This window comes from Nelusetta ayraudi, unplaced genomic scaffold (genome assembly GCF_046127955.1).
Source record: "Nelusetta ayraudi isolate G7.1 ecotype Tasmania unplaced genomic scaffold, CSIRO-AGI_Nayr_v1 ptg000135l, whole genome shotgun sequence".
NCBI lineage: Eukaryota > Metazoa > Chordata > Actinopteri > Tetraodontiformes > Monacanthidae > Nelusetta > Nelusetta ayraudi.
This window is the reverse complement of record NW_027466185.1, coordinates 6,742,506-6,766,029: the sequence shown is the minus strand read 5'-3', so window position 1 is coordinate 6,766,029 and position 23,524 is coordinate 6,742,506. Positions and strand designations below refer to the sequence as shown.

Here is a 23,524-nt window from a genome sequence, read left to right as displayed (position 1 = left end):
AGTCACAGAAGCCAGGAGCGTCTCCATCGGTGTGACCCACATGTCTGCAAATAACACAATGCTAATGTCAGCGGCGAGGTGTTCGTTCCTTCGCGCAACCTTGTCAAATTCCCTTTCCGCCTCGCTTGTGTCATGTTGTGCCGCCCCCCCCCCCCTTTTTCTTTTGGCGGGGGTGTCATGTGCCACTAATGTGGGAGGGTACTGACCACCCTCCCCGCTCCTCGTGAGCGGCGTGAAAAAAGGGGGAAGTGCAGCCACAAGCGGCTGCATTCAGCCTCGCGCGTCCACTTCTCAGTTTTTTTTTTGTTTGTTTTTTTTACCCGCCTTTCCCTGGCTCGCGGCTAGACAGCGACTGATGACGCTGCATTCGGAGGGCCGGGCCCTATCTCTAGCGCCCCCCTCCCTCCGCCGCCTCCCATTCCACCTACTCTACTCACGCTACAAATGAAGGCGGAGTGTATTTATAGTCCGGCGTGTCGCCCGGCAGCCAGCGGACGGGGGATTACCTTGGCCATGATGAACAAGCGGGGCCTCATTCAGAAGCAGGCACTCGCTCACCCGGTGACTCACAGCCCTCGCGAGCAGGGTTCACCGCGCTGCCGCGGAGGTATTTTGCCGCGTGCGCTCTTTTGTTTTCAACCGTCAGATTTTTTTTTTTTTTTAACCACATCCCTTCGAGGTGTTTGTTGCGCCGTTAGGATTGAAAAAAAAGTATACAGGCTCGGTAATCGCTTTGAATGCGAGGCTGGTTTCGTAGAAGGTGGAGGACCTGTTCGCTTGGCAGAGGTTTGGATTCAGCGTCGAGTTTATTTCAATGAGAAGCGGCGTTGCGACGTATTAGTGTCAGTGTGGGAAAGTGTCATCCGCTCCGCGAGAAGAGGCTAATCTCCAGAGATTTGCGGCTATAAACATGTTTTAACCCTGGATTTCCAGCAGATTATTCTATGTGATCCCGTTTTTCATTTTGTGGAGAAGTACGCTATTTATTTATTTATTTATTTATTTATGTGGTGGGGGGTGTATTTGCAACCTTTTACTCACTTCCTTGCTGCTGCCTTGGGCTGGAGTGGTGTGTTGTAAAATGTTGTGCAGTGGGATAGCGTGCTTGACGTTTCTTCCAAGTTTTTGAAAGTCTCCTCCAGGTTTTGATGGTTTCATGCTCTTTGCTTCTCCGTCATTATTGCTGTCTGCTCAAGCTGCCCACAGACGGGACACTCAACACTGTTTGCTCTGTCAGCTTTATATCTAAAGTTTATCAGCTGTGATTTTGGTGTATTGATGTGTTTTTTTTTGTGTTTTTATTATTATTATTCTTGTATTATTATATTTCATTTTATTATCAATATTCTAATTTATCTTTTGTTATTTCATTTTTTTTTTATTTTTTTTTATTTTTTAAAGATTGTGGTTTACTTGACTGTAGCCATACACTTATGCAAAAAGGAAAGTAGCGGCTACACGGGAACAATCATCTGAATTCAGCCTTTGTGGAGCTTTATCTTAAAATAAATCTGCACGTTGAGCAACATTGTGATTACAACCAATGAGTTGTGCCTGTTCAGTCGTTTTTTTTGTTTTTTTTTAAATATCCTATTATATGATTTTCAGTTTGGTCATAGTATCCTAACTAATTATTAGACTTTTTGCCAATAGGCTTGCTCTCGTTTTCCAATCACTCACCAGCTGCTGTCCCCTGGGAGGAAATGGAGAGTTTTTGTGCTTTCTAGTGACCCAGTTCCACATTTTAGATATAGTTATCTGCAAAGGCTCATCACATTTCCGAACATACAACATAGTGTATGTAACAAGTGTGTAGTCAGGAGAGGTGCATTTGCTGGCTGTGCGACTGCGTCTGACTGCTTCTGTAATTACTTTGCTACATGAATCTCTGCCTTTTAATAGAAAAGAAATGAAAAATTGGAATGGTTGTCAGTTCAGACGTGCACTCTGAAGCCAAGCTAAGCTCATTGTGTACTCAACAGAAAGGGAAGTGCTTTTTCTTCTTTCAGAATAAACCAGGTTTCCTCCAGTAAACGAGTGTCCTAAACCAGTGAGGTGACTCGTACTCCTCCACTCATCCGAAAACCTGCTCGCACGGCAGACGATGAGAACCTCACTCGCTCAAGCCTCGGAAAGAAGTTGCGCGCGTGCCGACGGGCACTCTCTGCACTTAGCACGCCGGAGCTCACCGCACTTTTTCCCCCCTCTCTCTCCTGCAGATACCTGGAGAAGTATGAGAAAGTGCACCACTTTGGCGAGGATGACGAAGAGTCGCAGCCGGGGAATCCCAAAGCCTCTCATCCTGTCGGCGCAATCCCCAACTCCTACAACTACCAGCAGCACATTGTATCAGGTACTGGCTCCGCTGTCTTTCGGAATCACTCTGCAGCGCTTCCAGCCTCGTTTAAGTTTTCCTTTCATGCATTTGGTTGAAGCAGAACAATTAGACACCGAAACAAACATTGCCGACTCCTGAATGTGCGGGAGCAGAAAGAAGGAGAGCGTCGCTCTCTGATCAATGCGCACATGTTGACGAGTGTTTCAACCACCAACCTCACAGGAAAGATTTTCTCACGACTTAGCCGTGTCATGCAGTGTTTAATAGTTGCACCATTCAACATTGCAACATTGAGGTTAGGAGGCATCGTTTGGTTGAGTTTAGAAGGATTTGCTTTTAAGGAAATGGTCTGTTGGTTTAATCAAAAGCCTTCTCCCCTCTGTTGAGTGTTTTCTTGTTGCAGAAAGGAAAAACAGCAGCGAGGAAGCAGATCTGTTCGCCTCAGAGTATCGGGCCAAACTTTTTTCTGTAAACCCCCGTCATTAATGTTTTACTCGTCAGCTTCATCCCTGGAAATATGTCAGCGGCGGCAACAGCTGCAGCAGCAGCAGACAAGCAATAGCCTTCTCAGGCTATTTGTTGCCTGGATGAAGGTCTGCACGACTCGCCGATTGATTGATTGAAAAGCAGCGCAGACGGGATTCCGTCCGACTTGAAGTGTCTGTGACCTACTCGTGAAAGAGGCCGGTTTGAGTTCATCAGCGCTGTGTGATGAGAACCTTCTATCGCATCGACGCAAGTTGTCTCTTGCTGTTAAGCAAAACTGGCTGGAAATCTCTCCTTTGCTGCAAACTTTGCAGACGAGCCTCATTTGTCTCCGCGATTTGAAGAGTTTGTGCATCGCGTTTGATTATTCACTGACTCACTCGGTTCTGCCTTCACCTCGCCGAACCCATCTCCGCCTGAACTGGAGCTTTTAAAGGCGTGAACGCGCTCTAATTGCCTGTAGCCTTTCCTTGCCCACACAGACACTGTTGCTTTGGCGAAAAATCTTTGAAACCGAAGCAAAAAGAAACTACAGTGACTCAATGTCGGAAAAGAAAAACTTTTTCAGTGTGCTTCATGCCTTTACGTGTCGCCCCGCCCGTGCGTGCTCGGTAGTAAACGCGAGCCGGCAAAAGCTGCCGTCTGTTGCGAGCGACTGTCCTGGCAAGGGAGAAGCACTTGTTGGTTTTCTCTTCACCTCAGCTTCCCTGGCTCTCTTCCCAGCCAGACCTCAGCCCGCGCAGCTAATCGACTCCAAAAAAAAAATATTGGAGTGGAAGGGAAATGGCACAGATTCCGACGATGAACTCTGTCCGCGGGGCCTTGCAAGGTTTTCACGTTCGCCGCTCTGATGTGTCAGACGTTTATTTTTAAGGGGGGGGGGGGGCTTTCCTCATGAGTTTGCTTTGCAGTCTCGCCGCATAGAAAGCCGGTCATTTCACGCCTGCGGTCTGCGCTGCTGGTGCGGTGCAACCCACCCCGGAGTTCCCACAGTCGTGGAAAACCTGGAAAAGTCAAAGATTTTGTGAAATCACTGAAAGTTTTTGAAAAGTCATGAAATTTGACTGTGTTGTTGCTCTCAGCTAACATAGGCTGTGTCTCCAACAATGCTACAGCTACACTGCCAGTCAACAGTTTGGACACACCCTGTTAATTTAATGTCTTTTCTTTCATTCTCATGATTATTGGCGTTGCAGTTTCTCACTGAAGGCATCAAAACTACGTATGAAGACACATGGAATTATGTAGGGAAAATAGCCTTAAAAAGCACATTTAGAGCTATTGAATGTTTTTCTTTGCTGCATAAGTAAATACAGTACATCTTGCTCATATATTTGATGTCTTCAGTGTCTATCTGCAGTGTAGAAAGTTGTAAGGTGTGTCCAAACCTATGACTGGTAGTGTATGTGAACAGAATAAGCCCAGCTGACTCCACCTGTGTAGTTTAGTCTTATTTGATCGCCTAAAGATTTCACCTTTAGTCACCTTTATGTTTGAAGGGATTTTTTAACCATGATGTAATTAGTGAAGGTTCACCTGTCTTTTAATTCAGGAAATCCTGTATTTCAATCTTGTGGTAGGGTCATGGAAAAGTCATGGGAAAGTTTAGAAATGTTGTCGGTGAAAGCGAGCGGGAACCCTGCGGCCTGAAGTTCAGCACAGACATTCATTGTTGTGTCTCAGTCGGAGGAGCGATCAGGGCTGAAGCTGACATGATTTCTTATTTACGCACTGATGTAGCCACTTATGATAAAACACAGCCGGCTGCACCGTCTGCTGTGGAGGGGAAATCCACATCCCGCCACTTCTCCCCACTCCTCGCACGGCAACGTTTTGCCATTGTCGCGACGGCTGATCGCCGCACGGCCGTTAAACTGTTGTCGCGTAATAAACAACCTCGTTTATTGTCGCGTTACTCGGCCGCAGTGACCTCGCCGTCCTGGGGTCTTTCGGCGCCGCTGCCACTGCCGCCGCGGCGCTGTGCGATCCCCGAGGTCCATAAACACAGCTGGCAGCGACGCAGGAAATCCCGGCTTCTAATCCAAGGAGAAGATCGGCATCTCCTGGACATTCCTCGCATTGCATCACGCTGTGGAAGAGGCGGCCCTCGTCTCCTCGCAGCGCACTCTTAAGACGTCGCATGTACAGACTTTGCATTGGAGGTGCAGTTTTTGCGCGCTGCGATAATTTGCATGCGCTCGTCTCCCGTGGAAACAGAGCCCGATTGGTTTCACCAGTCACTCTTGACGAGGATGCTCATTAAATACAAACATGTCATCGCGGAGCAAAGAAAAAAATGCATGTTTAAGTTGCATGGATGTGGTCGACATTAAACTCCGCACCTAAACTGATGAGCTCTAAGCAGTCACTGACGGGGCAAAACGCAGCCCGTTATTTACAGCGAACTACACCAGCTGCTCTCTTGCCCCCCGATGCAAGACTAAGAAATGCTGCTCCCCACCTTTTTTTCCCTCCCTTTGTGGTTGTAAGCGATTATTTTCCCCCTCTTACTTTTGCTGTTGGTTTAGTCGCCCTCTCGCTCCCCCGAACTCACAGTGCTGCAGCCGGGGAGCTGCACACTTCACTGAAATCAGCTCTTTCTTTGTACCCAAGAGCCGACAGCCAGCTAAAGAAGACATTGCAAACCTCCAGTGTAAAAAACAAAACAAAAGCACAGTGTTCCAACAAGTACTGCCGCCACCTGATTATTTGCATCCTGATATGCATATATCTAATATACGTATAAGTTTATATAATTCAGCTGTCATGTTTTCTTCTTTTTTCCATGATGGAGGTCAAGACCATTTTGCAGAAAATATATTGTTTGTTTGCACTGGAACTTGTCCCTAGAATCCGGATTACATTAAAGGATTACATTAAAACCAACATTAAAGGTCCGTATCACTGATGCCGTGGTTTGCAACCTTCCTTCACCGCTGATAGCTTCTGAAATCAGCCCCTCCGAGAAGTTCACTGAAACCCCCTCCAGCTTCGTGCCGCCTCCGCCAGACAGCTTCCAAAACACCAGGAAGTTCCGACCAAGCAGCAGGTTCAGCAGGAAGACAGAGCCTGGCTGTGTTGTGAGGGGAGGCCGCATGTAAACAGGTGGCTAAATGTTGTCGGTGGAGATTCTGTATTGTGTTGGGGATGTGAGAACGGGTGAAATCCGAGACCTTTAACGAGCGATGGCAGGCTGCGGCTCAGGCTTTGAATGTAAATCCAGCCGCCGCGCAGGGTTGTCAGCAGGGCTGCAACCGTGGGATCTCCCACCCCCCACCCCCCCCTGCCCTTTTTGGGTTGCCAGGCTCGATGATGGCTCGTTATTCTGCTCTCGGTCTCCCGAGGTCGACTCATCCTGTCTTTGGTTGCGGGGTTTTGATGTATTCCGCTCGTAAAAACCCGCCGCTGTAGTAAAATGTCACACACATCAGTCCGTCGCTGCGTCGCTGCAGGTGTCCGGAGGACGGGCCAGGTCCGGAACGCCGCTCTCAACACCCTCACGGCAACTTGGATGAATGATGTTTGCCTGCGCAAAGCCCCATTTTTTTCTGCCGCGAAAGTCAAATTCGACGGCTGTGGTTTCTGGGGGAGAAAAAAAAAAAAATCCTGCACAAAATTGAAACATCTTCTGCGGAAGGGGAAGCGACACCTCGGCACTGATTGATGCATGTGGGAAAATCAAACCTGCAGACTGTGGCGGTCCGCATCAGCTGTCCTTTCAGGCCCGCCGTCTTCTCTCAGAGTTCCAACAAAGTTATTGAGCGATTTGGTGTTGATGAGATTTGCCTTGTCAGCTTCATTTAGGGTTTGACTGTTTTGTACGAGCGTCTTGATGTCCCATTTCCTCAAAGTCTCTTCAGGAAGAACAAATCCGGGTGGAATTTCTTGCCGCACGACGATCAACGCGGGACTTTACTTGAATTTTGCAGCGAGCTGCTTTTACGAGCCGGAACTCTCCTCGGGCCTGCAGGGCTTGTTCAGCACTTCCACTCCTCCTCTCTTCCGCAGCGACCCCACTTTATTTCCCTCCCTCCCTTTATTTCCCTCCCTCTCTTTATTTCCCTCCCTCTCTTTATTTCCCGCCCTCTCTTTATTTCTCCTGCTTATGTTTTTTTTTGTCTTGTGTCCGTGGTAATTGCCGTGTCACCGTGTTTACCGGCGCTCCAGCACTTTGAAATAATTCTGTTGGAACTGTTCAAATGTCAAAATGTTTCGTTTTGAGAGGAGCCCACTGCTTTATCCATGATGAAACAGATTTTTCGGGAAACTCACCCCTGTATAATGAGACTGCGGAAAGACCGAAATTCCTACTCTGACCTGCAGAATTCAGTCTCGACTTCGGGTCTGTTGGAGATCAAAGTGTGAACACGGCAGTCAGTAAACTTCAAGCGGCTTCTTGATTTGAACGCGCTCAGAAATTGATGCACTCCGGGCGCTTTTAACATTATTCAAGTCGTTGTGAGCATTAGCGGCTCGCTGTCGCTAACTGTGCCAAGTCGGACTCTGTTTTCTTTGAATTTCAGCAAATGCGTTGAAATGAGGTGCAAACTTGAGCGAAAACGTGTGACCTGTGTGGAGAAGTGTTGGTGCAGAAAGAAATGGATGTGGTCGCAGTCGCCTGTTAGCAACTTCCACTTTGGAACATTTTTTAAAATTTCATCATCTCGAGAATTAATTAATTGTTGTTTTTTTTGACTGACAAAACAAGTAATTTTTCCCAAACTTTCCAGACTCATGCTTGGAACTGTCTTTGTCGTCCCCTCCCCCAGACTATCTTCGCCAAAGCTACGGGCTGTCGACGGACTTCGCGCCGCCATGCGACTACAACAAACTGGTGCTGTCCCTCCTCTCGGGCCTCCCCAACGAAGTGGACTTCGCCGTCAACGTTTGCACTCTGCTTTCCAACGAGAGCAAGCACGCCATGCAGCTGGACAAGGACCCCAAACTGGTGACGCTGCTGCTGGCCCACACTGGCGTCTTCGACGACTGTGAGTTCTCACAAAGACACTCGGCCGTTGTGCGACTATCTGGCGTGAAAGGAAATAAGAAGCCCCTTCTAAAGTCTAAACTTTATTTGATACTTAAATGAATCAAAAATCAGTTGTATTTCTCCACTGATGTACCCTCACAATACTTTTAATCCTACATGTCTGAATGCCAAGTGGTGTTTCTCTCATCTCGTGGAGGTTAAGTAGAAATAAAAATCCAGCCTCCATAGCGTTTGATTGTCTTTGTAGTCCTAAATATGATTTAACAAAGAAGAATTAATAAAACATGTAAATGGAAAAAACAGTGTCGCTGAACCGAAACTGATGCTTTGCCCCAACCCCCTTGTCCTCCTGCAGCGCTAGGCAGCTTCTCCGGGGTGTTTGGGGTGGACTGGAAGGAGAAAACCTCGCGGGATTTCATTAGGGTAAAGTTTTTTATTCTTCTTATTGTTAATTTGCCTGATCTTCATCGTGTTTTTTGCTCCCTGTCCCAAAGACGTTGCACTTTCTCTCAATTGGAAGCATTTAAATATTAGGTAGACACCAAGGAGTATCAAGAAAGAGTTTTTTTTTTTTTTTATAGAGCCGATTTAAAAAAACTTAAATAAGCTTTAAAAATAAGCTTTCTCTTTCACTTAAAAATCTTTTTGGCCTTGTTGCATGGCTCTTTGTACATTAAGCAGATTGAAAATACTCAACAAGTATTGAAATAGAAATCTGACCAATGAAGCCTCTTGCAAGATGATTTCTTCTTAGAGACGCAGTTCGTTGAGACGTAATTTAAGACCAACACACGGTTGGCCTGCAATCTGTCTCCAGCTGTATTTATCAGAAAGCTCTGCTCTCTGTCCTAATAACGTAGAGCCTTGGAGGGATTCCCAAATCATCATAGTCGAGTACGCAGACCTTGATTACACTTAATGCCACTGATCTCACAATGCCCACTATTGCAGCAGAATCTTGGCGGGATGTTTGCGGCAACGCTAGATTGTGGTGTCGTGAACAGCTTGCAATGTATCGCTAACGGTTGCCGTTCTTCCGCAGTTCTGGAAGGAGGTGGTGGAGGACACGGAAGTCAGGGAGCTGATCTGGGACAAGAACAGCACAGCACAAGGTAAGACACGCTTCGTCTAAAACACACACACACACACACACAAAAAAACAACAATCACAAGTGATACAAGCATCGACTCCATGGGTGTATTATTATCGGACCGCCAATATGATGGCCCACCAGTCTTCCCCAGTGGCCACTTGAGGTACTGCAGCAAAAAAAAAAAATCCCATGGGCCCAAAAAGCATTTTCCCCATAGACCTCAATACAAAAATAAACACCTTTAAAACGGCTGACAGGACGACTGTGACCTGAATCGCGATTATAGATTTTTTCGCTATTGGTCTTTAAATCGTTTAAAAAAAAAAAAAAAGGGAAAGAAGATAAAGGCCTGAAAATGACCAGAAAAGAGTTTACTCCCGGCGTGACGTCCCAACGTCATACGTGCTGCTGTGTCTCAGCTCAGTCTGACTGGCTGCGTCCTGACACGTCTGTAAGTGGCGTTCTCCAGGATCGCTCCGATTGGCCAAAGAGATCATGTTAGCATAATTCCAAAGTGCAATCGCGAGCTTGTTTGTGCAGACTTAGCTTTAATTTCACACCTGTGATACCTTTAAAAACCGAGCTCCAGCTGTGCACACACACACACACACACACACACACTGGTCACGCCCCTCCCTCACCACGGCGCTGGTGTTGTCCTTTGCAGACGGTACGTTGCGCGAGGAGCGCCTGCACAGCCTCTTCCACCCTCCGCGGAATCCCGGGATCAAAGACATGGAGGCCCAGCGGGTGCTGCAGATTGCCGTCATCCTGCGGAACCTCTCCTTCGAGGAGGCCAACGTCAAGCTGCTGGCGGCCAACCGAACGTGCCTGCGCTTCCTTCTGCTCTGTGCCCACTGTAACCTCATCTCACTCCGGCAGCTCGGACTCGACACGTTGGGCAACGTGGCCGCGGAGGTCGGTGCACCCGTCACGTTATCGAGCTATTACTCATCTATTACTCACCCCCCAACACACACACACACACACACACACCCTTCCCCATCCCTCAGTTTTAATTTGACGTCATGCATTTGAGGTTAATAGAAGTGCCAGATGGGTGCGATCAGAGAAGCTTAACAGCGACACTTTATAACACCAAAAAGAAAAATCACATTTTCAATTGAGAATGAGGAAGACTTTGATTTTTTTTTATTACTAAGTCAACATACATTTAATTGAGCTGTAATTATTATTTTTTTTTTATTATGTTTTTATTGGATTTTCCCAAATTTTTTTTTTTAACAACAAACATACATTTAAGGTACAACAACTATCAAGACAGAGCCAAAATATGAACAATTTCCACCCCAAACAAAGAGGTGATGCAAATTAAAGCAGTGGGAAAAAAGTTTTTGGACACCGTTAAAATTTTACCCAATCCAAATTAGTGTCATGAAACATTCTCCAGAGATTGTTTTGTGTATGTTTCAAAATATCTGGCTGTATCAGAGACACACAGACAAATGGACATCATTTGGTTGCTCAATATTCTTACAGTTGTTGCACTCTGGGTGTTGCAAGGGAAGTCATCCTGCTGAAACATCCAGTCCTGAGCTGGACAGAGCAGTGCACGTGCAGCATGTGGGTCAATGTTGGCAATGGCACTGAAATAAACTGCACTTGGAGACTCAACCGGTTCTTCGCACAACGTAGTGCGAGTAGCATCGTAGATATGAAGCCATTCATGGGAGCAGACACGAGCCACTGCGTCCCCTGACACCACAGTAGTAGGACGGAATTTGCACAAATTCATTCATTGACGGCAGCCAAACAGCATCGGCTTAGTTGGACTGTCGAATAATCCAAAAAATAATTTGCTCCCACTCAAAAACACACATCTGCCCAGTGATTCACTTGGAGGCAGACTGGGCGGTGAGTCCAACACAGTCAGACCAGCCCCTCCTTTGGTATTATTTTAAGAATTTAGCGCCATGTCTGCCAAGCAGTCTAGTTTTTCTAAATAATTTTTTTGCACGTCAACTGCAGAGGCTGAGAAACTCCTCCCCCTTCATCTCTCAGCCATAAAATAGTCACACCGACTGACTGACTGTTGGCAGTTGCTGTTTGAGGCTGAGTTCAGATTCGTCTTATCGTCACATTTGTTGCTCTGAAATCCATATAAATGAGCCAGCGTGCTCTATTTATTTTATTTTTATTTTTTTTATAAACCGTATGTGCAGATTGGTCCCTGATAAAATCAGTTAAGCCTTTGATGCCACTAATTGGAATGTGGGGCTCAGGACACATTACACGTTCTTGCAGATATGTGGCAGCGCTCTCTTGTTATCTCTGCATCTCTGTGATTAAAATAAATAGCACCGGAAATTCTGGATTGATTTCTTTCTCTCTCCCTCTCTCTCTCTCTCTCTCTCTCTCTCTCTCTCTCTCTCTCTCTCTCTCTCTCTCTCTCTCTCGTTCGTTTTTCAAGAGGTTACTGGCTGATGAGAAGGCATATGATTAAATAATAAGTCTTTTTTTTAATGTATATTTCTGCTCTTTTTAGCTCCAGCTGGATCCGGTGGACTTTCGGATGACTCATCTAATCTTTCACACAATCACCAAATGCTTGATGTCCAGGGACAGATTTCTCAAAATGAGAGGTGAGGCCGCCGCACTGCGCCTCGTCTTTGAACGCGCCTGTGTTCTCAGCTATACGTTCAGCTGGCTCACGCTTGTGCCCCGCCCCCGTGTCCCCCCTCGCTAGCGATGGAAATCCTGGGCAACCTCAGCAAGGTGGAGGACAACGGCGTGCTGATCTGCGAGTACGTGGACCAGGACTCGTACAGGGAGGTCACGCTGCTGCTCACCCTGCCCGACCTCATGCTCCTCATGGCCTCGCTGGAGGTGCTGTACCTCTTGGCTCAGCTCGGAGAGATCCCCTGCAGCAAGATCGCCACCGTGGACCACAGCATAGGTTGGGGTCCTCTCCTGTCTTTCACCCGGTTCGACTCAGTGAAATCATGTTGACTTTGATATATCTCATCGTTTCTCCTCCTCCACCTTCTCAGACCTCCTTGTGCGACTCGTCTCTGTCGACCTTCACACGTTTGGGCCCGACGCGCTGACGGCAGTGCGGCTAATAGAGCACCAGGCCAACGCCGAGCAGGCGGCCGAGGTTCGGCCGCAGCTGGTGGAGCAAGTGCCCGCAGCCACGCAGGGGGCGGCGGTGGCCGGTGAGTTTCCTCCTTCCAACGTTTCAGAGTGAAAAAAAATAAAATAAATGAAATTTAAGGGCAAGGATTGCTGTGCTGCGCTTTGAGTTGATCAGATTTATTTTATTTTTTTGCAAAACCAAGGAGCAAAGCCGTTAACAAAGTAAAAAAGTTCAGTTTAAAAAAGTGAGCTGGTTGCCTATAAAAAAAAATAAATTAATTGGCAGTGATCATTTTTCTGCAAACAAATACTGTATTCAATGTTATTTTCAGTGCCTTGCAAACCGCTCCATTTGTTTTTCCGATTTCAGTTCATTTTACCAGTGCTTGCGGCCTTTCGTTTTTTTTTTCTTTTTCCCTGTTTCCAGTGTCTCTTGTAATTCAGAAGCATATATGGGGAAAAAAAAGATATTTCTAATCTCATTGCCGCATAACGCTACACTTTAGACATCTGCGCGTGCCTGCGGCTCCTTTGCCGCCCAGTGCGAGTGGTTTGCTGCGCGTCGTCAGCCTGTGTCACAACTGGAGGTAAAGACAAAGGGATATGAAATGCGGGCCTGCTGAAGGAGCCTTTTGAAGTAACAAGTGACACCTGGTGGGAAAAGTGAATTCTGTGATTTTGGGTGGCACTCCTTTGGCTACTGAAGTCGTCAGTTTGCTGACATCTAGTGGACGGACGGGGCATCAGCAGAGTCCTTGAGTGGACTATTTTGTGGCTTTAACGGTTGTGACTGTTCTCTTCCCCCCCATCAGCACCAAGGGTCTCGGCTCAGTCCAATCAACCGCCAGCCGGTATTGTTGAACTCGACGGAGAGAAGTTTACACTGCAGTGGTGAGATTATTTCTCCGACGGATTTAAATAAAAAAAAAAAACAAGGAGAAAGACACCCGTCACGTCCGAGCATCTCGCAGCCGTTGATAATCATGTTGTTTCTCTCAACAGGCTAAAGGCACACTTCGAGACGTACCCCGATGGCTCCGTGTCTCGATCTGAGATGTACTCGGAGTATCTGTCCACATGCAACAAAATGGGACGGGGCAACATCTTGAACTCCACCGGCTTCCTCAAGTGTCTGCGGTGAGTCTCGCTCTCCCGTCAGGCTTCTGATGGATGGCTGTCCTCTGGCCTGGCGTGTGCAGAGCAGTCCGTGCACTTTTTTTCTTTTCCCCCCCTATCCAGAGCAGCTTTGAACGAAGCGAGATAAAGAATAAGAAGTGGAACAAAGTTAATGTTGTAATCTTTTGAATCAAAATGCGTTTATTCCTTTATGTAGCATATATCTGTCCAGCCCTCTCCAACTTGATCAGTTTCACTGGCGGCGTGCTGTGTTTTGGCAGCACAATGTGCCTCAGCAGTACCTAAAAACATCAGAGGTGTGTGTGCGTAAACAGGACGGTTCAGCTCCGGTTGACTGGACGTTTTCCTGTCGGTTGAGTTTTGAAGCTCGTAGCCTCGACTTTAACCCCGAACACAGCTGAATCGCTGAAATATTTCTTTCTTTCTTTTTTTTTTTTGTGTCTTTGGGTGTATTTGTAATGTTTTTTTTTTTTTTACAAAAAAAACAGTGGTCATAAGCAGTCGGACACGGTGGCAAATCGGCTAATAGCCAGAGACACAGACACGTAGCGTCAGGGTTTTTGCCAAAGTCTCGCCAAAGAGGCATTTTAAGTGGCGTCGGTGACCTTGAGTTAGAGCACACTGTGCCACTCTGGGTTCAAACTAAGTTTGGAGAAACACAAGGGGAAGCATTCAGATTTTTCCATATCGTGAGGACGGAGGAAGAAAAAAAGTTTTGCACTGGGTGTTAGAAAAGGTTAAAGTGATGTCAGTTCTAGAGATATTTACCTAAAGTGTCGTTCTTTTGGTAAAACTAGTCTTGCAACTTAGAAAACTAGCTACTGGACTTCTTAGTCTTCTTCTAATAAACCCCCCCCTGCCCCCCCCTCTCCTCCACCTGCACGCCCCTACAGGACTGTGTTTCCCAACCACACAATGAGGCGACCCGAGGAGGCCAAGTCCAACGGTCAACTGCAGATTTTTCTGGTGGGTTTAAGGCGAAGGGCGATTCCCCTGCCCATCCAGCTGTACTACCAGCAGCCTCACCAGCAGCAGCAGCAGCAGCAGCAGCAGCAGCAGCAGACTCCTGCAGCAGCTGCGGCTCTTCCTCCCCCAACAGCCAGGCACGAAGCTCCCGGAGACCCTCAAGCGCCGCCTCCAGGTAAGCTAAGAGCTGTTGAGTTGAGGATGTGAAGGGTGAGACAAAAAACAGTGTGCAGGTTCAGTGACGGAGCAGCGGAACCTAAACGGCAGTTATTTTGAAAATACCTTTCGCTATTGTCGTTACAACTTGAATCATCTTTTTAGGGTGCCATTCTTGAATTTATAATTCAAGATTTTTTTATTATGATATTTTATTTTATTTGTCATGATTCAAGCATAACACACTTTTGGAGTCTCTCAGCTCTCATGCGGAAAGTAAAAATAGAATAAAAAAGATTGAATATTAAACACCTCCATATCGCCAAAAATAAAATTAAATAATTACAGTTATGTAGTAATGTTGTAATAAAGCACTATTTTTAATTCACAAAATCCCGAAAAAGACCAATAAGTTGAAGCACTTTTCCTGCTCACCCAGTAACGCTCAAAGTTCAGTTGCTTGTCATAAATGCCACTGATTCATTGCAAATAAGTTGACCTTAATATTGTCACGTCTTATAAGAAAGCTTCCAATTTGTTGCCGCAAGCTTTGCTCTTTTTGAATCAAATCCCAACGCCTGCCGTCGCTTGTTTTTAGCACATTTTTCTGCACATGAAAAGAACAAAAAACAGTTCTTGCAAACACACGAATCCGAGAGTTGCGGACGCTAAGTTTCTGTGCGTTTGGTGTCCATTCAACCAGGCTTGCCGCTGGGGCACCACAGTCCTGGAGCCCAGTTCGTCAGGCTGAACACCAGCGGCGCCAACCCCTCTGTGGCCACCGCCACCACCACGGAGCTTCCCCACGCAAACCAGCAGCAGACTGTTCCCCGCCAGCCTCCTCCGCTTTCCCCGGCCAACCCTCCACAAATTCGACCCGGCCCGACGGTCCAGATCGCCACCTCGGCGGCTCCTCAGAACCACAGTCCCCAGGGTGCCGCTCCTCTTCCTCCTCCCGCGACCACCCAGCAGCAGCAGCAGCAGCAGCAGCAGCACTCGGTCACGCTGTTCCAGCAGGTGCCGCAGGGCCACATCCTCACCGCCAGGGTGCACGGCGTGTGCCCGCCCCTCGCCCAGCACTCGCCCCCTCCGCCCCCCCACGCCGAGCCCCAGGCCAACGCCGCGCCCGCCGCCCCCCAGGGGCCGCAGCGCCTCGCCTTCCAGAACATCGCCCCCAAGCCGGCGCCGGGCCAGCAGGGGGCGCCGGCCGTCACGATAGCCGCCACTGTCGCCGCCGCTCCCAGCCAGCAGCAGCAGAGCGTGGTCATCGTGGGTGCCGGGCCTCAGCAGAACCCCGCCTACGCCCCGGCCATCCACCAGATCGTGCTGGCCAACACCTCTGCCATCCAGATCGCCGGGCAGCCCGCCGCCACTTCCAGCCCCTCCCACAACGCCCAGGTCCCGTCCGGTCAGACGGTCGGCCAGGCGCTGTCCATCAAACGCCATCAGCAGCAGCAGCAGCAGCAGCTCCAGATCATCTCCCAGACTCCTCCCCCCTCACAGCCTACCTCCGCCGAGTCCAGCTTGATCAAACAGCTGCTGCTTCCCAAGCGAGGGCCCTCCACGCCGGGGGGGAAGCTCATCCTGCCGGCGCCGCAGATGCCCCTCCCCAATAGTGCGGCAATGGCGGCGGCGCCTCCCCAGCAGCAGATCATCTACCAGACGAGCTACGCCGCCCCCAACGCCACGGCGGCGCCGCCGCCGCCCCAGCAGCTCAACGTCCAGCTGGTTCCCGGTCCGCTTGGCCAGCTGATATCCACGAGCGGCGCCGGGGCGGCGGCCACGGCGACCATCATCCAGGGACCCACCACCTTCACCGTGGTCCCCAACGCCGGCTTCGCCACGTCCGTGGCCTCGCCCCCTTTCCCCTCCGTGACCCCGCCGCCGCCGGCGCTGCGGGGGGACAAGATCATCTGCCAGAAGGAGGAGGAGGCCAAGGACGCCACGGGGCTGCACGTCCACGAGCGGCGGATCGAGGTGATGGAGAACTCCTCGCTGGCGGCGGCGAGCCCCTCCAACGGCACGGCCAGCAACGGCGATGTGGTGGCGGCGCGCGGCGGCGGCACCGCCAAGCTGCTCAACGGCCGCAAGTGCGCCGCGGAGTCCAATCTACCTCCGTACCACTCAGGGAACAGCCAGCAGGGGGCGCTCAACGGGCCGGCCAATGGGAAGCCGGACTCCACCGCCGCTGCCTCCCAGCCAGAGGGCGCCGCCGCCGCCGCCGCCGACCCCAAACGGACTCTGGTCAACGGCGTGTGCGACTCGGAGCGCGGCGACAGAAACATTCCAAATCACATCGCTTCCAAACAGCACCTGGGCAATGGCGAGGTGGCCCCTCCCCCTCCTACACTTCCGCCTCCCCCTCCGCCCCCCCAGCAGGACACTGCCAAAGCCCAGCAGGGCGAGCGGCTGCCCAACGGACCCCTGGCGGCGGCGGCGGCGGCGGGCGGCAAGCCCCCCTCGGAACTGACCAACGGACCTCTGGCGGCGCCCGTCCTGAGGCAGCAGCTGCTCCCCAACTCCACCCTCCCCTCCACCGTCTCTCTTACCTCCCAGAGTGCTGCCAACGCCAACGGCTTGACGTCCGAGCCGCGCGGCCTCAAGAGGCCGGCAGAGAACGAGGACCGCAGCACGGCGGCGGCGCCCTCGGGGATCCCCAACAAAGTGGGCGTGCGTATCATCACCATCAGCGACCCCAACAACGCCGGCAGCAGCGCCACCATGGTGGCGGTGCCGGCGGGAACGGACCCAAGCACAGTAGCCAAAGTAGCAATAGAGAACGCCGCCCAGCAGAGGAACTGCTCTCCCGCGCAGGCGGTCGTCTCCACGGTGAGTGAGCTTCTCGCACGCGCCGCAGTCTGCTGGCGAGACGCGTCGCAGATACTTGCAAGAGGGTGTTGTGTGTTCCTCCAACGGCGCGAATTCAAGCTGTTGTCGCTTTTTTTTTTTTGTTTGGTTTCCCAGTTAGAAGGTCCAGTGTGTAATAATTGGAGATTTTGAAGAAGAAACAGCGACATCAACTGGTTACATTTTAGATTGCAGCATGTTTCATTCTCTCTTTCTCGTCCTCCCGAGTTTTCCAGTGAACTACGGTGGCCTGTGCACCCAAATCTGGATACGTCATCCACCTTCCTCTTTGTGTGTTTATTTTAGGAAGCGAGCGTTCACCCCAACAATGAAATGCGCTGTCAGGCAGCTGGATTGTCCACACAGGGCTTCCTTAGAAACATGGCGGGCCAAGATGGCAGCTAACTGGGAGCAAGACCCTTGGTCTATGTGTGTTCTTATACATAAATAAAAATCTTTCTATGGGTAGGAAAAGCAAATTATTTATATTTTACTGCAGGTAAACACTTTTATTAATGTATTTATGAGCAGAACATTAAGCTTTTACTAATATATAAATAACCAATGAAGCCAAATATTACATTCTGGACCTTTAAACATTTGAAACTGTATCTGAAGTCTTTGCCTCGGAGCGTTTTTGCCATAAAACGAGCTCGGGGACGCTGATGTTGGGCGAGTCGCTCGCATCGCTCACAAAAGCGTCGGGAGGTTAAGAAGGTGAGGCCAGTTAAGACCATGTGGCCCTCGCTGATACCCACCTCCCACAGTAATGCAGCTGAGAGAACAACTCGCGCCGCCAGACCGGCCGCGGGTTACTTCTCAGCCGACAAACGCTCAACTAGCCCGCGAGCAACTCGTCCGTTGTGGTGCTGCACATGTACTGTGTTTTCTATGCTGTTTGTACTTTCACTGTGTTTATCCACGAGCCATGGGCGGTTGAAACCAGCGTTTTTCAACCGTTTTTGAGCCACGCCACATTTTTTACTTTGGAAAAATTTGGTGGCACACCACCAACTAAAAATATTATAAAATTAGACTTTTTAGCCAAATAATGACAATATATCCTCTTTATTTATTTGTACTTCTGCAGTGTGCAACCTGGGCCTGTTTAGATGCACACAAAGCTGATGTCCTGGGAGGAAAATGGCCTGACATTCCCTTTAAAGCACAGTCCCTCAATGGAATTTCATTCTTTTTTTCAGACCAATTACGTGAAATAAATAATTTTTCGCACAAAGGTTGAAAAACACCGGTCTAAACCATCGAATGAAGTGACTTTGTATTGATTACCGTAGTTCAGTCGGGTTGTTCTTGTTGTGCAGAAAGTGGTGCGACCTTCATTCTGGCGCCGACCTTGTTTCTTTGACTGAATAACTTTTCCTCACAATTCAGATTAAATGATGCATTTAGTTGTTCGCCGTCATCGCAGCAATTTTCCCTCCGTGAGACACGAGAAGCGTCTGTCGAAATAATCCCATCAAATCAGGAGACCGCCAATGAGCCACACTGGCATCGAGAAGTCGTCACTCGTTTGACCTGTTGACCTCTCCCGCAGCCAATCGTCACGCCATCCCCGCCGCCCGCCCCCCAGCCCAACCACGGCTCTCCCCTCCCCTCGACGCAACCGAGCCCCGCGGTGCCGCTGGAGCAGATCAGGAAAGCGGGGCAGAACTTCAAGTGTCTGTGGCAGTCCTGCAAACGGTACGCACTGTCTGGGGAGAGGGAGGGCAGTCGATGCCTGTAGATAATCCAACTGTTCATTACGTTTTTCTTCTTACTCTACAAACATTTTATTTTAGATCTATTTTGTTATTTCTTTTTAATTATTATAATTTTTCCTTCTCTTTGCACTCCTTTTTATTTTATAAACCTCCCCAATGTGGGATCCATAAAGCCGTTCTATTTTATTCCAATCCACGCCCCACTCGCCCGAGCCACCGCCGCTGGACCTCCACTCACATCTGGTGGTTTCCTCCCCCGCAGGTGGTTTGAGACGCCGTCCCAGGTCTTCTACCACGCGGCGACGCTGCACGGCGGGAAGGACGTGTACAGCGGCCAGTGCCTGTGGGAGGGGTGCGAGCCGTTTCCCAGACAGAGACTATCCTTCATCACGCATCTACAGGCAAGACCCCCCACCCCACCAGTCCTGATGGTCCTGACGGCGGCCTGTGGGAGAACCGGAAGTTCTCGTCCTTTATAACCAAGTGTCACCGCACGGGTGTTAGAAATTTTTGTCTTTTTCTATTCTAGGATAAGCACTGTTCTCGAGAGGCTTTACTGGCTGGACTCAAACTAGAGGAGCAGCAGGCACAAAGTCCCAATCAGTCGTCATCACAGTGAGTGCACCCGTTTTCACGTGCGATTAACGTGTCGAACCGAAGCTTAAAGTGGCGTCGTCCAAACCTTTCCAAACCGGTCAGGCTCCTTCCGACAAACAACCTCTTGGAACACATTTGGAAGGCAAAAAACTTGGCAGCTATTTGATCAAACCCACTGTATTACAGTACATGCAAGCAGACTGATCCAAATTCCTATTGCATTCTCAGCCATGTGGCCACAGCTCAAGGCCCCCTATTGGTCGGAGGAAAGACATGAGTGAATGTGGAATTTAGTTCTAGCTGCTGCGCAGGAGTAAATACCCGCAGCTTTGTACAGTGGTGGAAAATCTTTTTTGGACACCTCATGCCTTTGTGATGTACTGAGTCGCAGCAAGAGTCGGTCTTTGAGTCTTCAAGTGCAGTGAAGTTTAGTTTGACCAACACCGACCCACATGCTGCACGTGCACAGTCCTGTCCAACTCAGATCTGGATGTTTCAGCAAGGTGACGTCATTTCCAACATACATACAGAGGACAAGAACTAAAAGAATTGATTTTTTTTTTTTACTTTTAAAATACACAAATACTGGCAAATATTTAATGACAATAATTGGGATTGAATAAATTCTAACACATTTTACAGACTATTTTATATTTCAGTTGACGTGACAATTAAATATCCTCCCCTCCGGTGGCGTCTCACAAATGACATTGATGTGCCGATTTATTTATTTATTCATTTTTATTTCTTCAAAGGACTCCACCGGCGGCAGGCAGTAGTACTCCAGCACAGCGAGCACCAAAAGCAATTGTGAATCATCCGAGTGCAGCTCTCATGGCCCTTCGCAGAGGCTCTCGAAACCTGGTCTTCAGGGACTTCACAGTGAGTAGACCAGGATGCGTGTCGCCAACACCTTTCTCAGGAGAGGCGTGCGCTTTATCCAGCCCCGGTGCCGCTGCACCGACGCTCGGGTCGGGGAGCCGTTGCTGGAATTGCGCGAAAGGAATTGTGACATTTTTGCCGTTTTTCCATCTTTTAGAATCTGCCCTGCTTTTATCTGTTGACACGAAAAAAGGGTGAACAATGCAAAAGACATTTCCTAATGCTTAAGGGAGTAAAAATTGAAAAGAGACATAATGGAAATCAACTACTGATGAGAACGTCAAACTGCAGGATTATTGCATCATCCACTGGTTTTTGATTTGGTTTGCCAAAGTCCTCTCAGATCCAGGTTCACACCACATATTGGTTTATTGTCATGGACGCATAATTGCTAATGGGTGGAACTGGAAGGACACGGTTGAATAAAGTTTTTTTTGGTTTTTTTTCCCACTGGGAAAGGCAGTTTTCGTTACGGTTTTCTCTTAGCAGTCCAAGTCAGCATTAACCCCAGATTATCCAGCCAAATAAGAAAATGTCACTTGAGCCCAAATCCAAAAGAGTTTGAGTAGCAAGTAAGTGAAATGACATCTTTGATTTTGTCGGTTTCAAGTTGCTTTTGGTTGTTGTCCATCATCATCATCATCATCATTACTACGGCTGTCAACATTAACGCGTTAATTGCGATTACTTAAATACAATCCATAACGTGTAAAATGTCTTTAATCGCATTTCAAGCGTAAGCCTTTTTGTCCCATTTACTAACCCGTAGTCGGCCAATGTGGCTGGTTTCTGCGCAGAAATACTTTAAATTATGGGCTTAAAACTGCCTTGAAATGCAAAATAACAGCATTTTACACATGCAATTCAAACCGCGATTAATCACAGTTAAATATGAAGATTCTTCGATTAATCGCGATTAAAAAAATGAATAATCGTTTGACAGCCATATCCACCCACATGCATCTTACAACTCTTCTCCTTTCTTCTTTTCTAGGATGAGAAGGAGGGACCAGTAACCAAACACATACGACTTACTGCTGCCTTAACGTTAAAGAACATCGCCAAGCACTCGGAGGGCGGTCGCATGTAAGTGTCGAGCGTCCGGGCCGCCGCGAGCCGTCGAGCGCACCTGGTCGCCACATATTAAAAATCTGAGGAGTAAAAGTTTCTTTTTCTCACTCCCCCCCACCTCCCCCCTGGCAGGTTGGTGAAGAGGCACGAGACGCACCTGTCTGTGCTGGCACTAAGCAACATGGAGGTCTCCACCACGCTCGCCAAATGCCTTTACGAACTCACGCGCGCTCTCCAGGCTTGACGGCCGACCACTTCGCCTCCCCCCCACAACAAACCTCGTGGACGTCCTCTCCCACAGCCCCCCCCCTCAACCGGGCCCTCCCCAAGCCACTTGTTGAGACGTAGCGGGTCTGCAGGCGGAGGGAGGAGGAGGAGGAGGAGGAGGAGGAGGAAGAGGGGGGGAGAGAACGAGAACCGAGATCCCCTCCCTGCCTCCGTCACGACTGGTGCGATCAAAACTCCCGCTTTTCTTCTTCTCCTCCTCCTCCTCCTCCTCTCCCATCCCCTCCCCCACTCCTGCCCTAATGGCCGAGCCATGTTCAAGCCCTCCTCCCACCTCCCCATCCAAACCCCACACGCACGCACACGCACACACACGCACACACACGCACACACACACACACGCACACACACACACACACACACACACACACACCAAAAAAACTGCCATGGGGTCTTCCACCAGCTGCCCACCAGGGGGAGCTTTTTAAGACTGCTTCCCTGAGGGACCCAACCAACGAAACCCCGAACAGGAGCACATCTCGTTTGAGTCCCTCCCCCTGCCCCCCCTTCCCTCCCCTCCCCTCTCCCCCCCTCAATCAAGTCTATTCTCCTCCTTCTCCTCTTCATCCTCCTCATGAGCGGAAGTGCGCGTCGGAACAAGCGGCCGTCGACTGAAGAGCTCGGGTTTGGCGGCGGAGAAGGGGCAGAGCCACGATGCGTCGTCCCACAGGATTGGGCGGAGGAGAACTCGGCTGGTTACTGGCGCAGAGATTTTTTTTTTGTTTGTTTTGTTTGTTTTTTTGTTTTCCTTTAGAAACTTGGTAGCTTGGTTTTCTTACTTGAGTCAATATATTTTCACTTATTTATTATTGAAATGAATACCATTACAATTAATGAAAAAAAAATCCTGTAAATATGTTGTGAATATATATAAAGAAGATCTTTCATGCCGATGCAGCCACTGGAGAACTTGCTCTGTGGAGTAATAAAAGCATTACTTCCTAGGATTGAATAAAGTAGTATGTTTTTTTTTTTTTGTTCCTGTTTTTTTTGTTTTTGTTATCTTTTTGTTTTTCTTTTTTATGATCCCTGGTCCACTTGTATCTAATGTGATTCTATACTCAGCAGTGGATGAATGTACTTAAAAACCTGTAAATAATTCTGCAAAGGTACTGATGCTGTAAAGCTTAGGGGAGGGGGAAAAAAACAGTTTTTTGTGGAACTGTGACATTTTTTGTATTATAATACCTTGTAGAACTCATTTTGCTGGCTGAAAGAGTATGGAATAATATATCAAGTCATTTTGTAGAAGAAAAAAAAATATTGAAGGTATTCTCTTCCCTTCCTTATACCCTGCCCCCCACGACCTCCCCTCAGTGCGCACACACGCAACGCACACACAACACAGATTACATATATCCACTGTAAGCGTTTTGTCATTGTACGGGCACAGTGCGCGTACCAAAATTTTTTTGTATTTGTAAATTGGTTTAAATACATGGAGTTTTTATACAGGTTTTCTCCTGTGTTCTTTGCTTTACGTGCAGGTATGATATTTTCTTCACTACGTTTTTTCTATCTTAATATAGTGTGGAGTTTTATTGTACTATTTTTTCATTCTTAATACCATGCCACATTCCGGCTCACGTCCTCAGACTGTCCTCTCTACCGTGTGTTGTGTAACATTTATGACTGCCTGTCGTATTAGCATCTGACCGGGGCAAACCCAACCATCCTCATTTCTGCGGTGTCAGTAGGATGTGTGACTATACATAGACCTAACAGTCTGTTAGAGATTGGCTTTATTTACTTTGGTGACTGTTTATAGTTTTTAAATAAAACACTGAACATTTTGCTTTGGTTTTTACGCTTGTTTCATTATTTTGACCTTTCTGCATCATGGAATTTCTTTCAACTG

At 48.5% G+C, this 23,524-nt stretch overlaps 1 protein-coding gene across 1 annotated transcript in view; it reads left to right on the top strand.

Annotated features, from left to right (window-relative positions):
• The window catches only part of arid2 (AT-rich interactive domain 2), a 31,485-nt gene extending 8,026 nt beyond the window's left edge, over positions 1-23,459 (top strand). The window contains exons 4-21 of the mRNA XM_076051446.1: positions 2,220-2,353; positions 7,594-7,812; positions 8,170-8,237; positions 8,857-8,926; positions 9,576-9,826; positions 11,415-11,511; positions 11,616-11,825; positions 11,920-12,084; positions 12,817-12,895; positions 13,007-13,141; positions 14,035-14,282; positions 14,967-17,092; positions 18,666-18,811; positions 19,094-19,232; positions 19,361-19,446; positions 20,184-20,310; positions 21,305-21,396; positions 21,514-23,459. Of these exons, the coding sequence (XP_075907561.1) occupies positions 2,220-2,353; positions 7,594-7,812; positions 8,170-8,237; positions 8,857-8,926; positions 9,576-9,826; positions 11,415-11,511; positions 11,616-11,825; positions 11,920-12,084; positions 12,817-12,895; positions 13,007-13,141; positions 14,035-14,282; positions 14,967-17,092; positions 18,666-18,811; positions 19,094-19,232; positions 19,361-19,446; positions 20,184-20,310; positions 21,305-21,396; positions 21,514-21,625 (4,504 nt within the window). The 3' untranslated portion in view covers positions 21,626-23,459. The remainder of the gene's footprint in view (positions 1-2,219; positions 2,354-7,593; positions 7,813-8,169; positions 8,238-8,856; positions 8,927-9,575; positions 9,827-11,414; positions 11,512-11,615; positions 11,826-11,919; positions 12,085-12,816; positions 12,896-13,006; positions 13,142-14,034; positions 14,283-14,966; positions 17,093-18,665; positions 18,812-19,093; positions 19,233-19,360; positions 19,447-20,183; positions 20,311-21,304; positions 21,397-21,513) is intronic.
• The last annotated feature ends 65 nt before the right edge of the window (positions 23,460-23,524 follow it).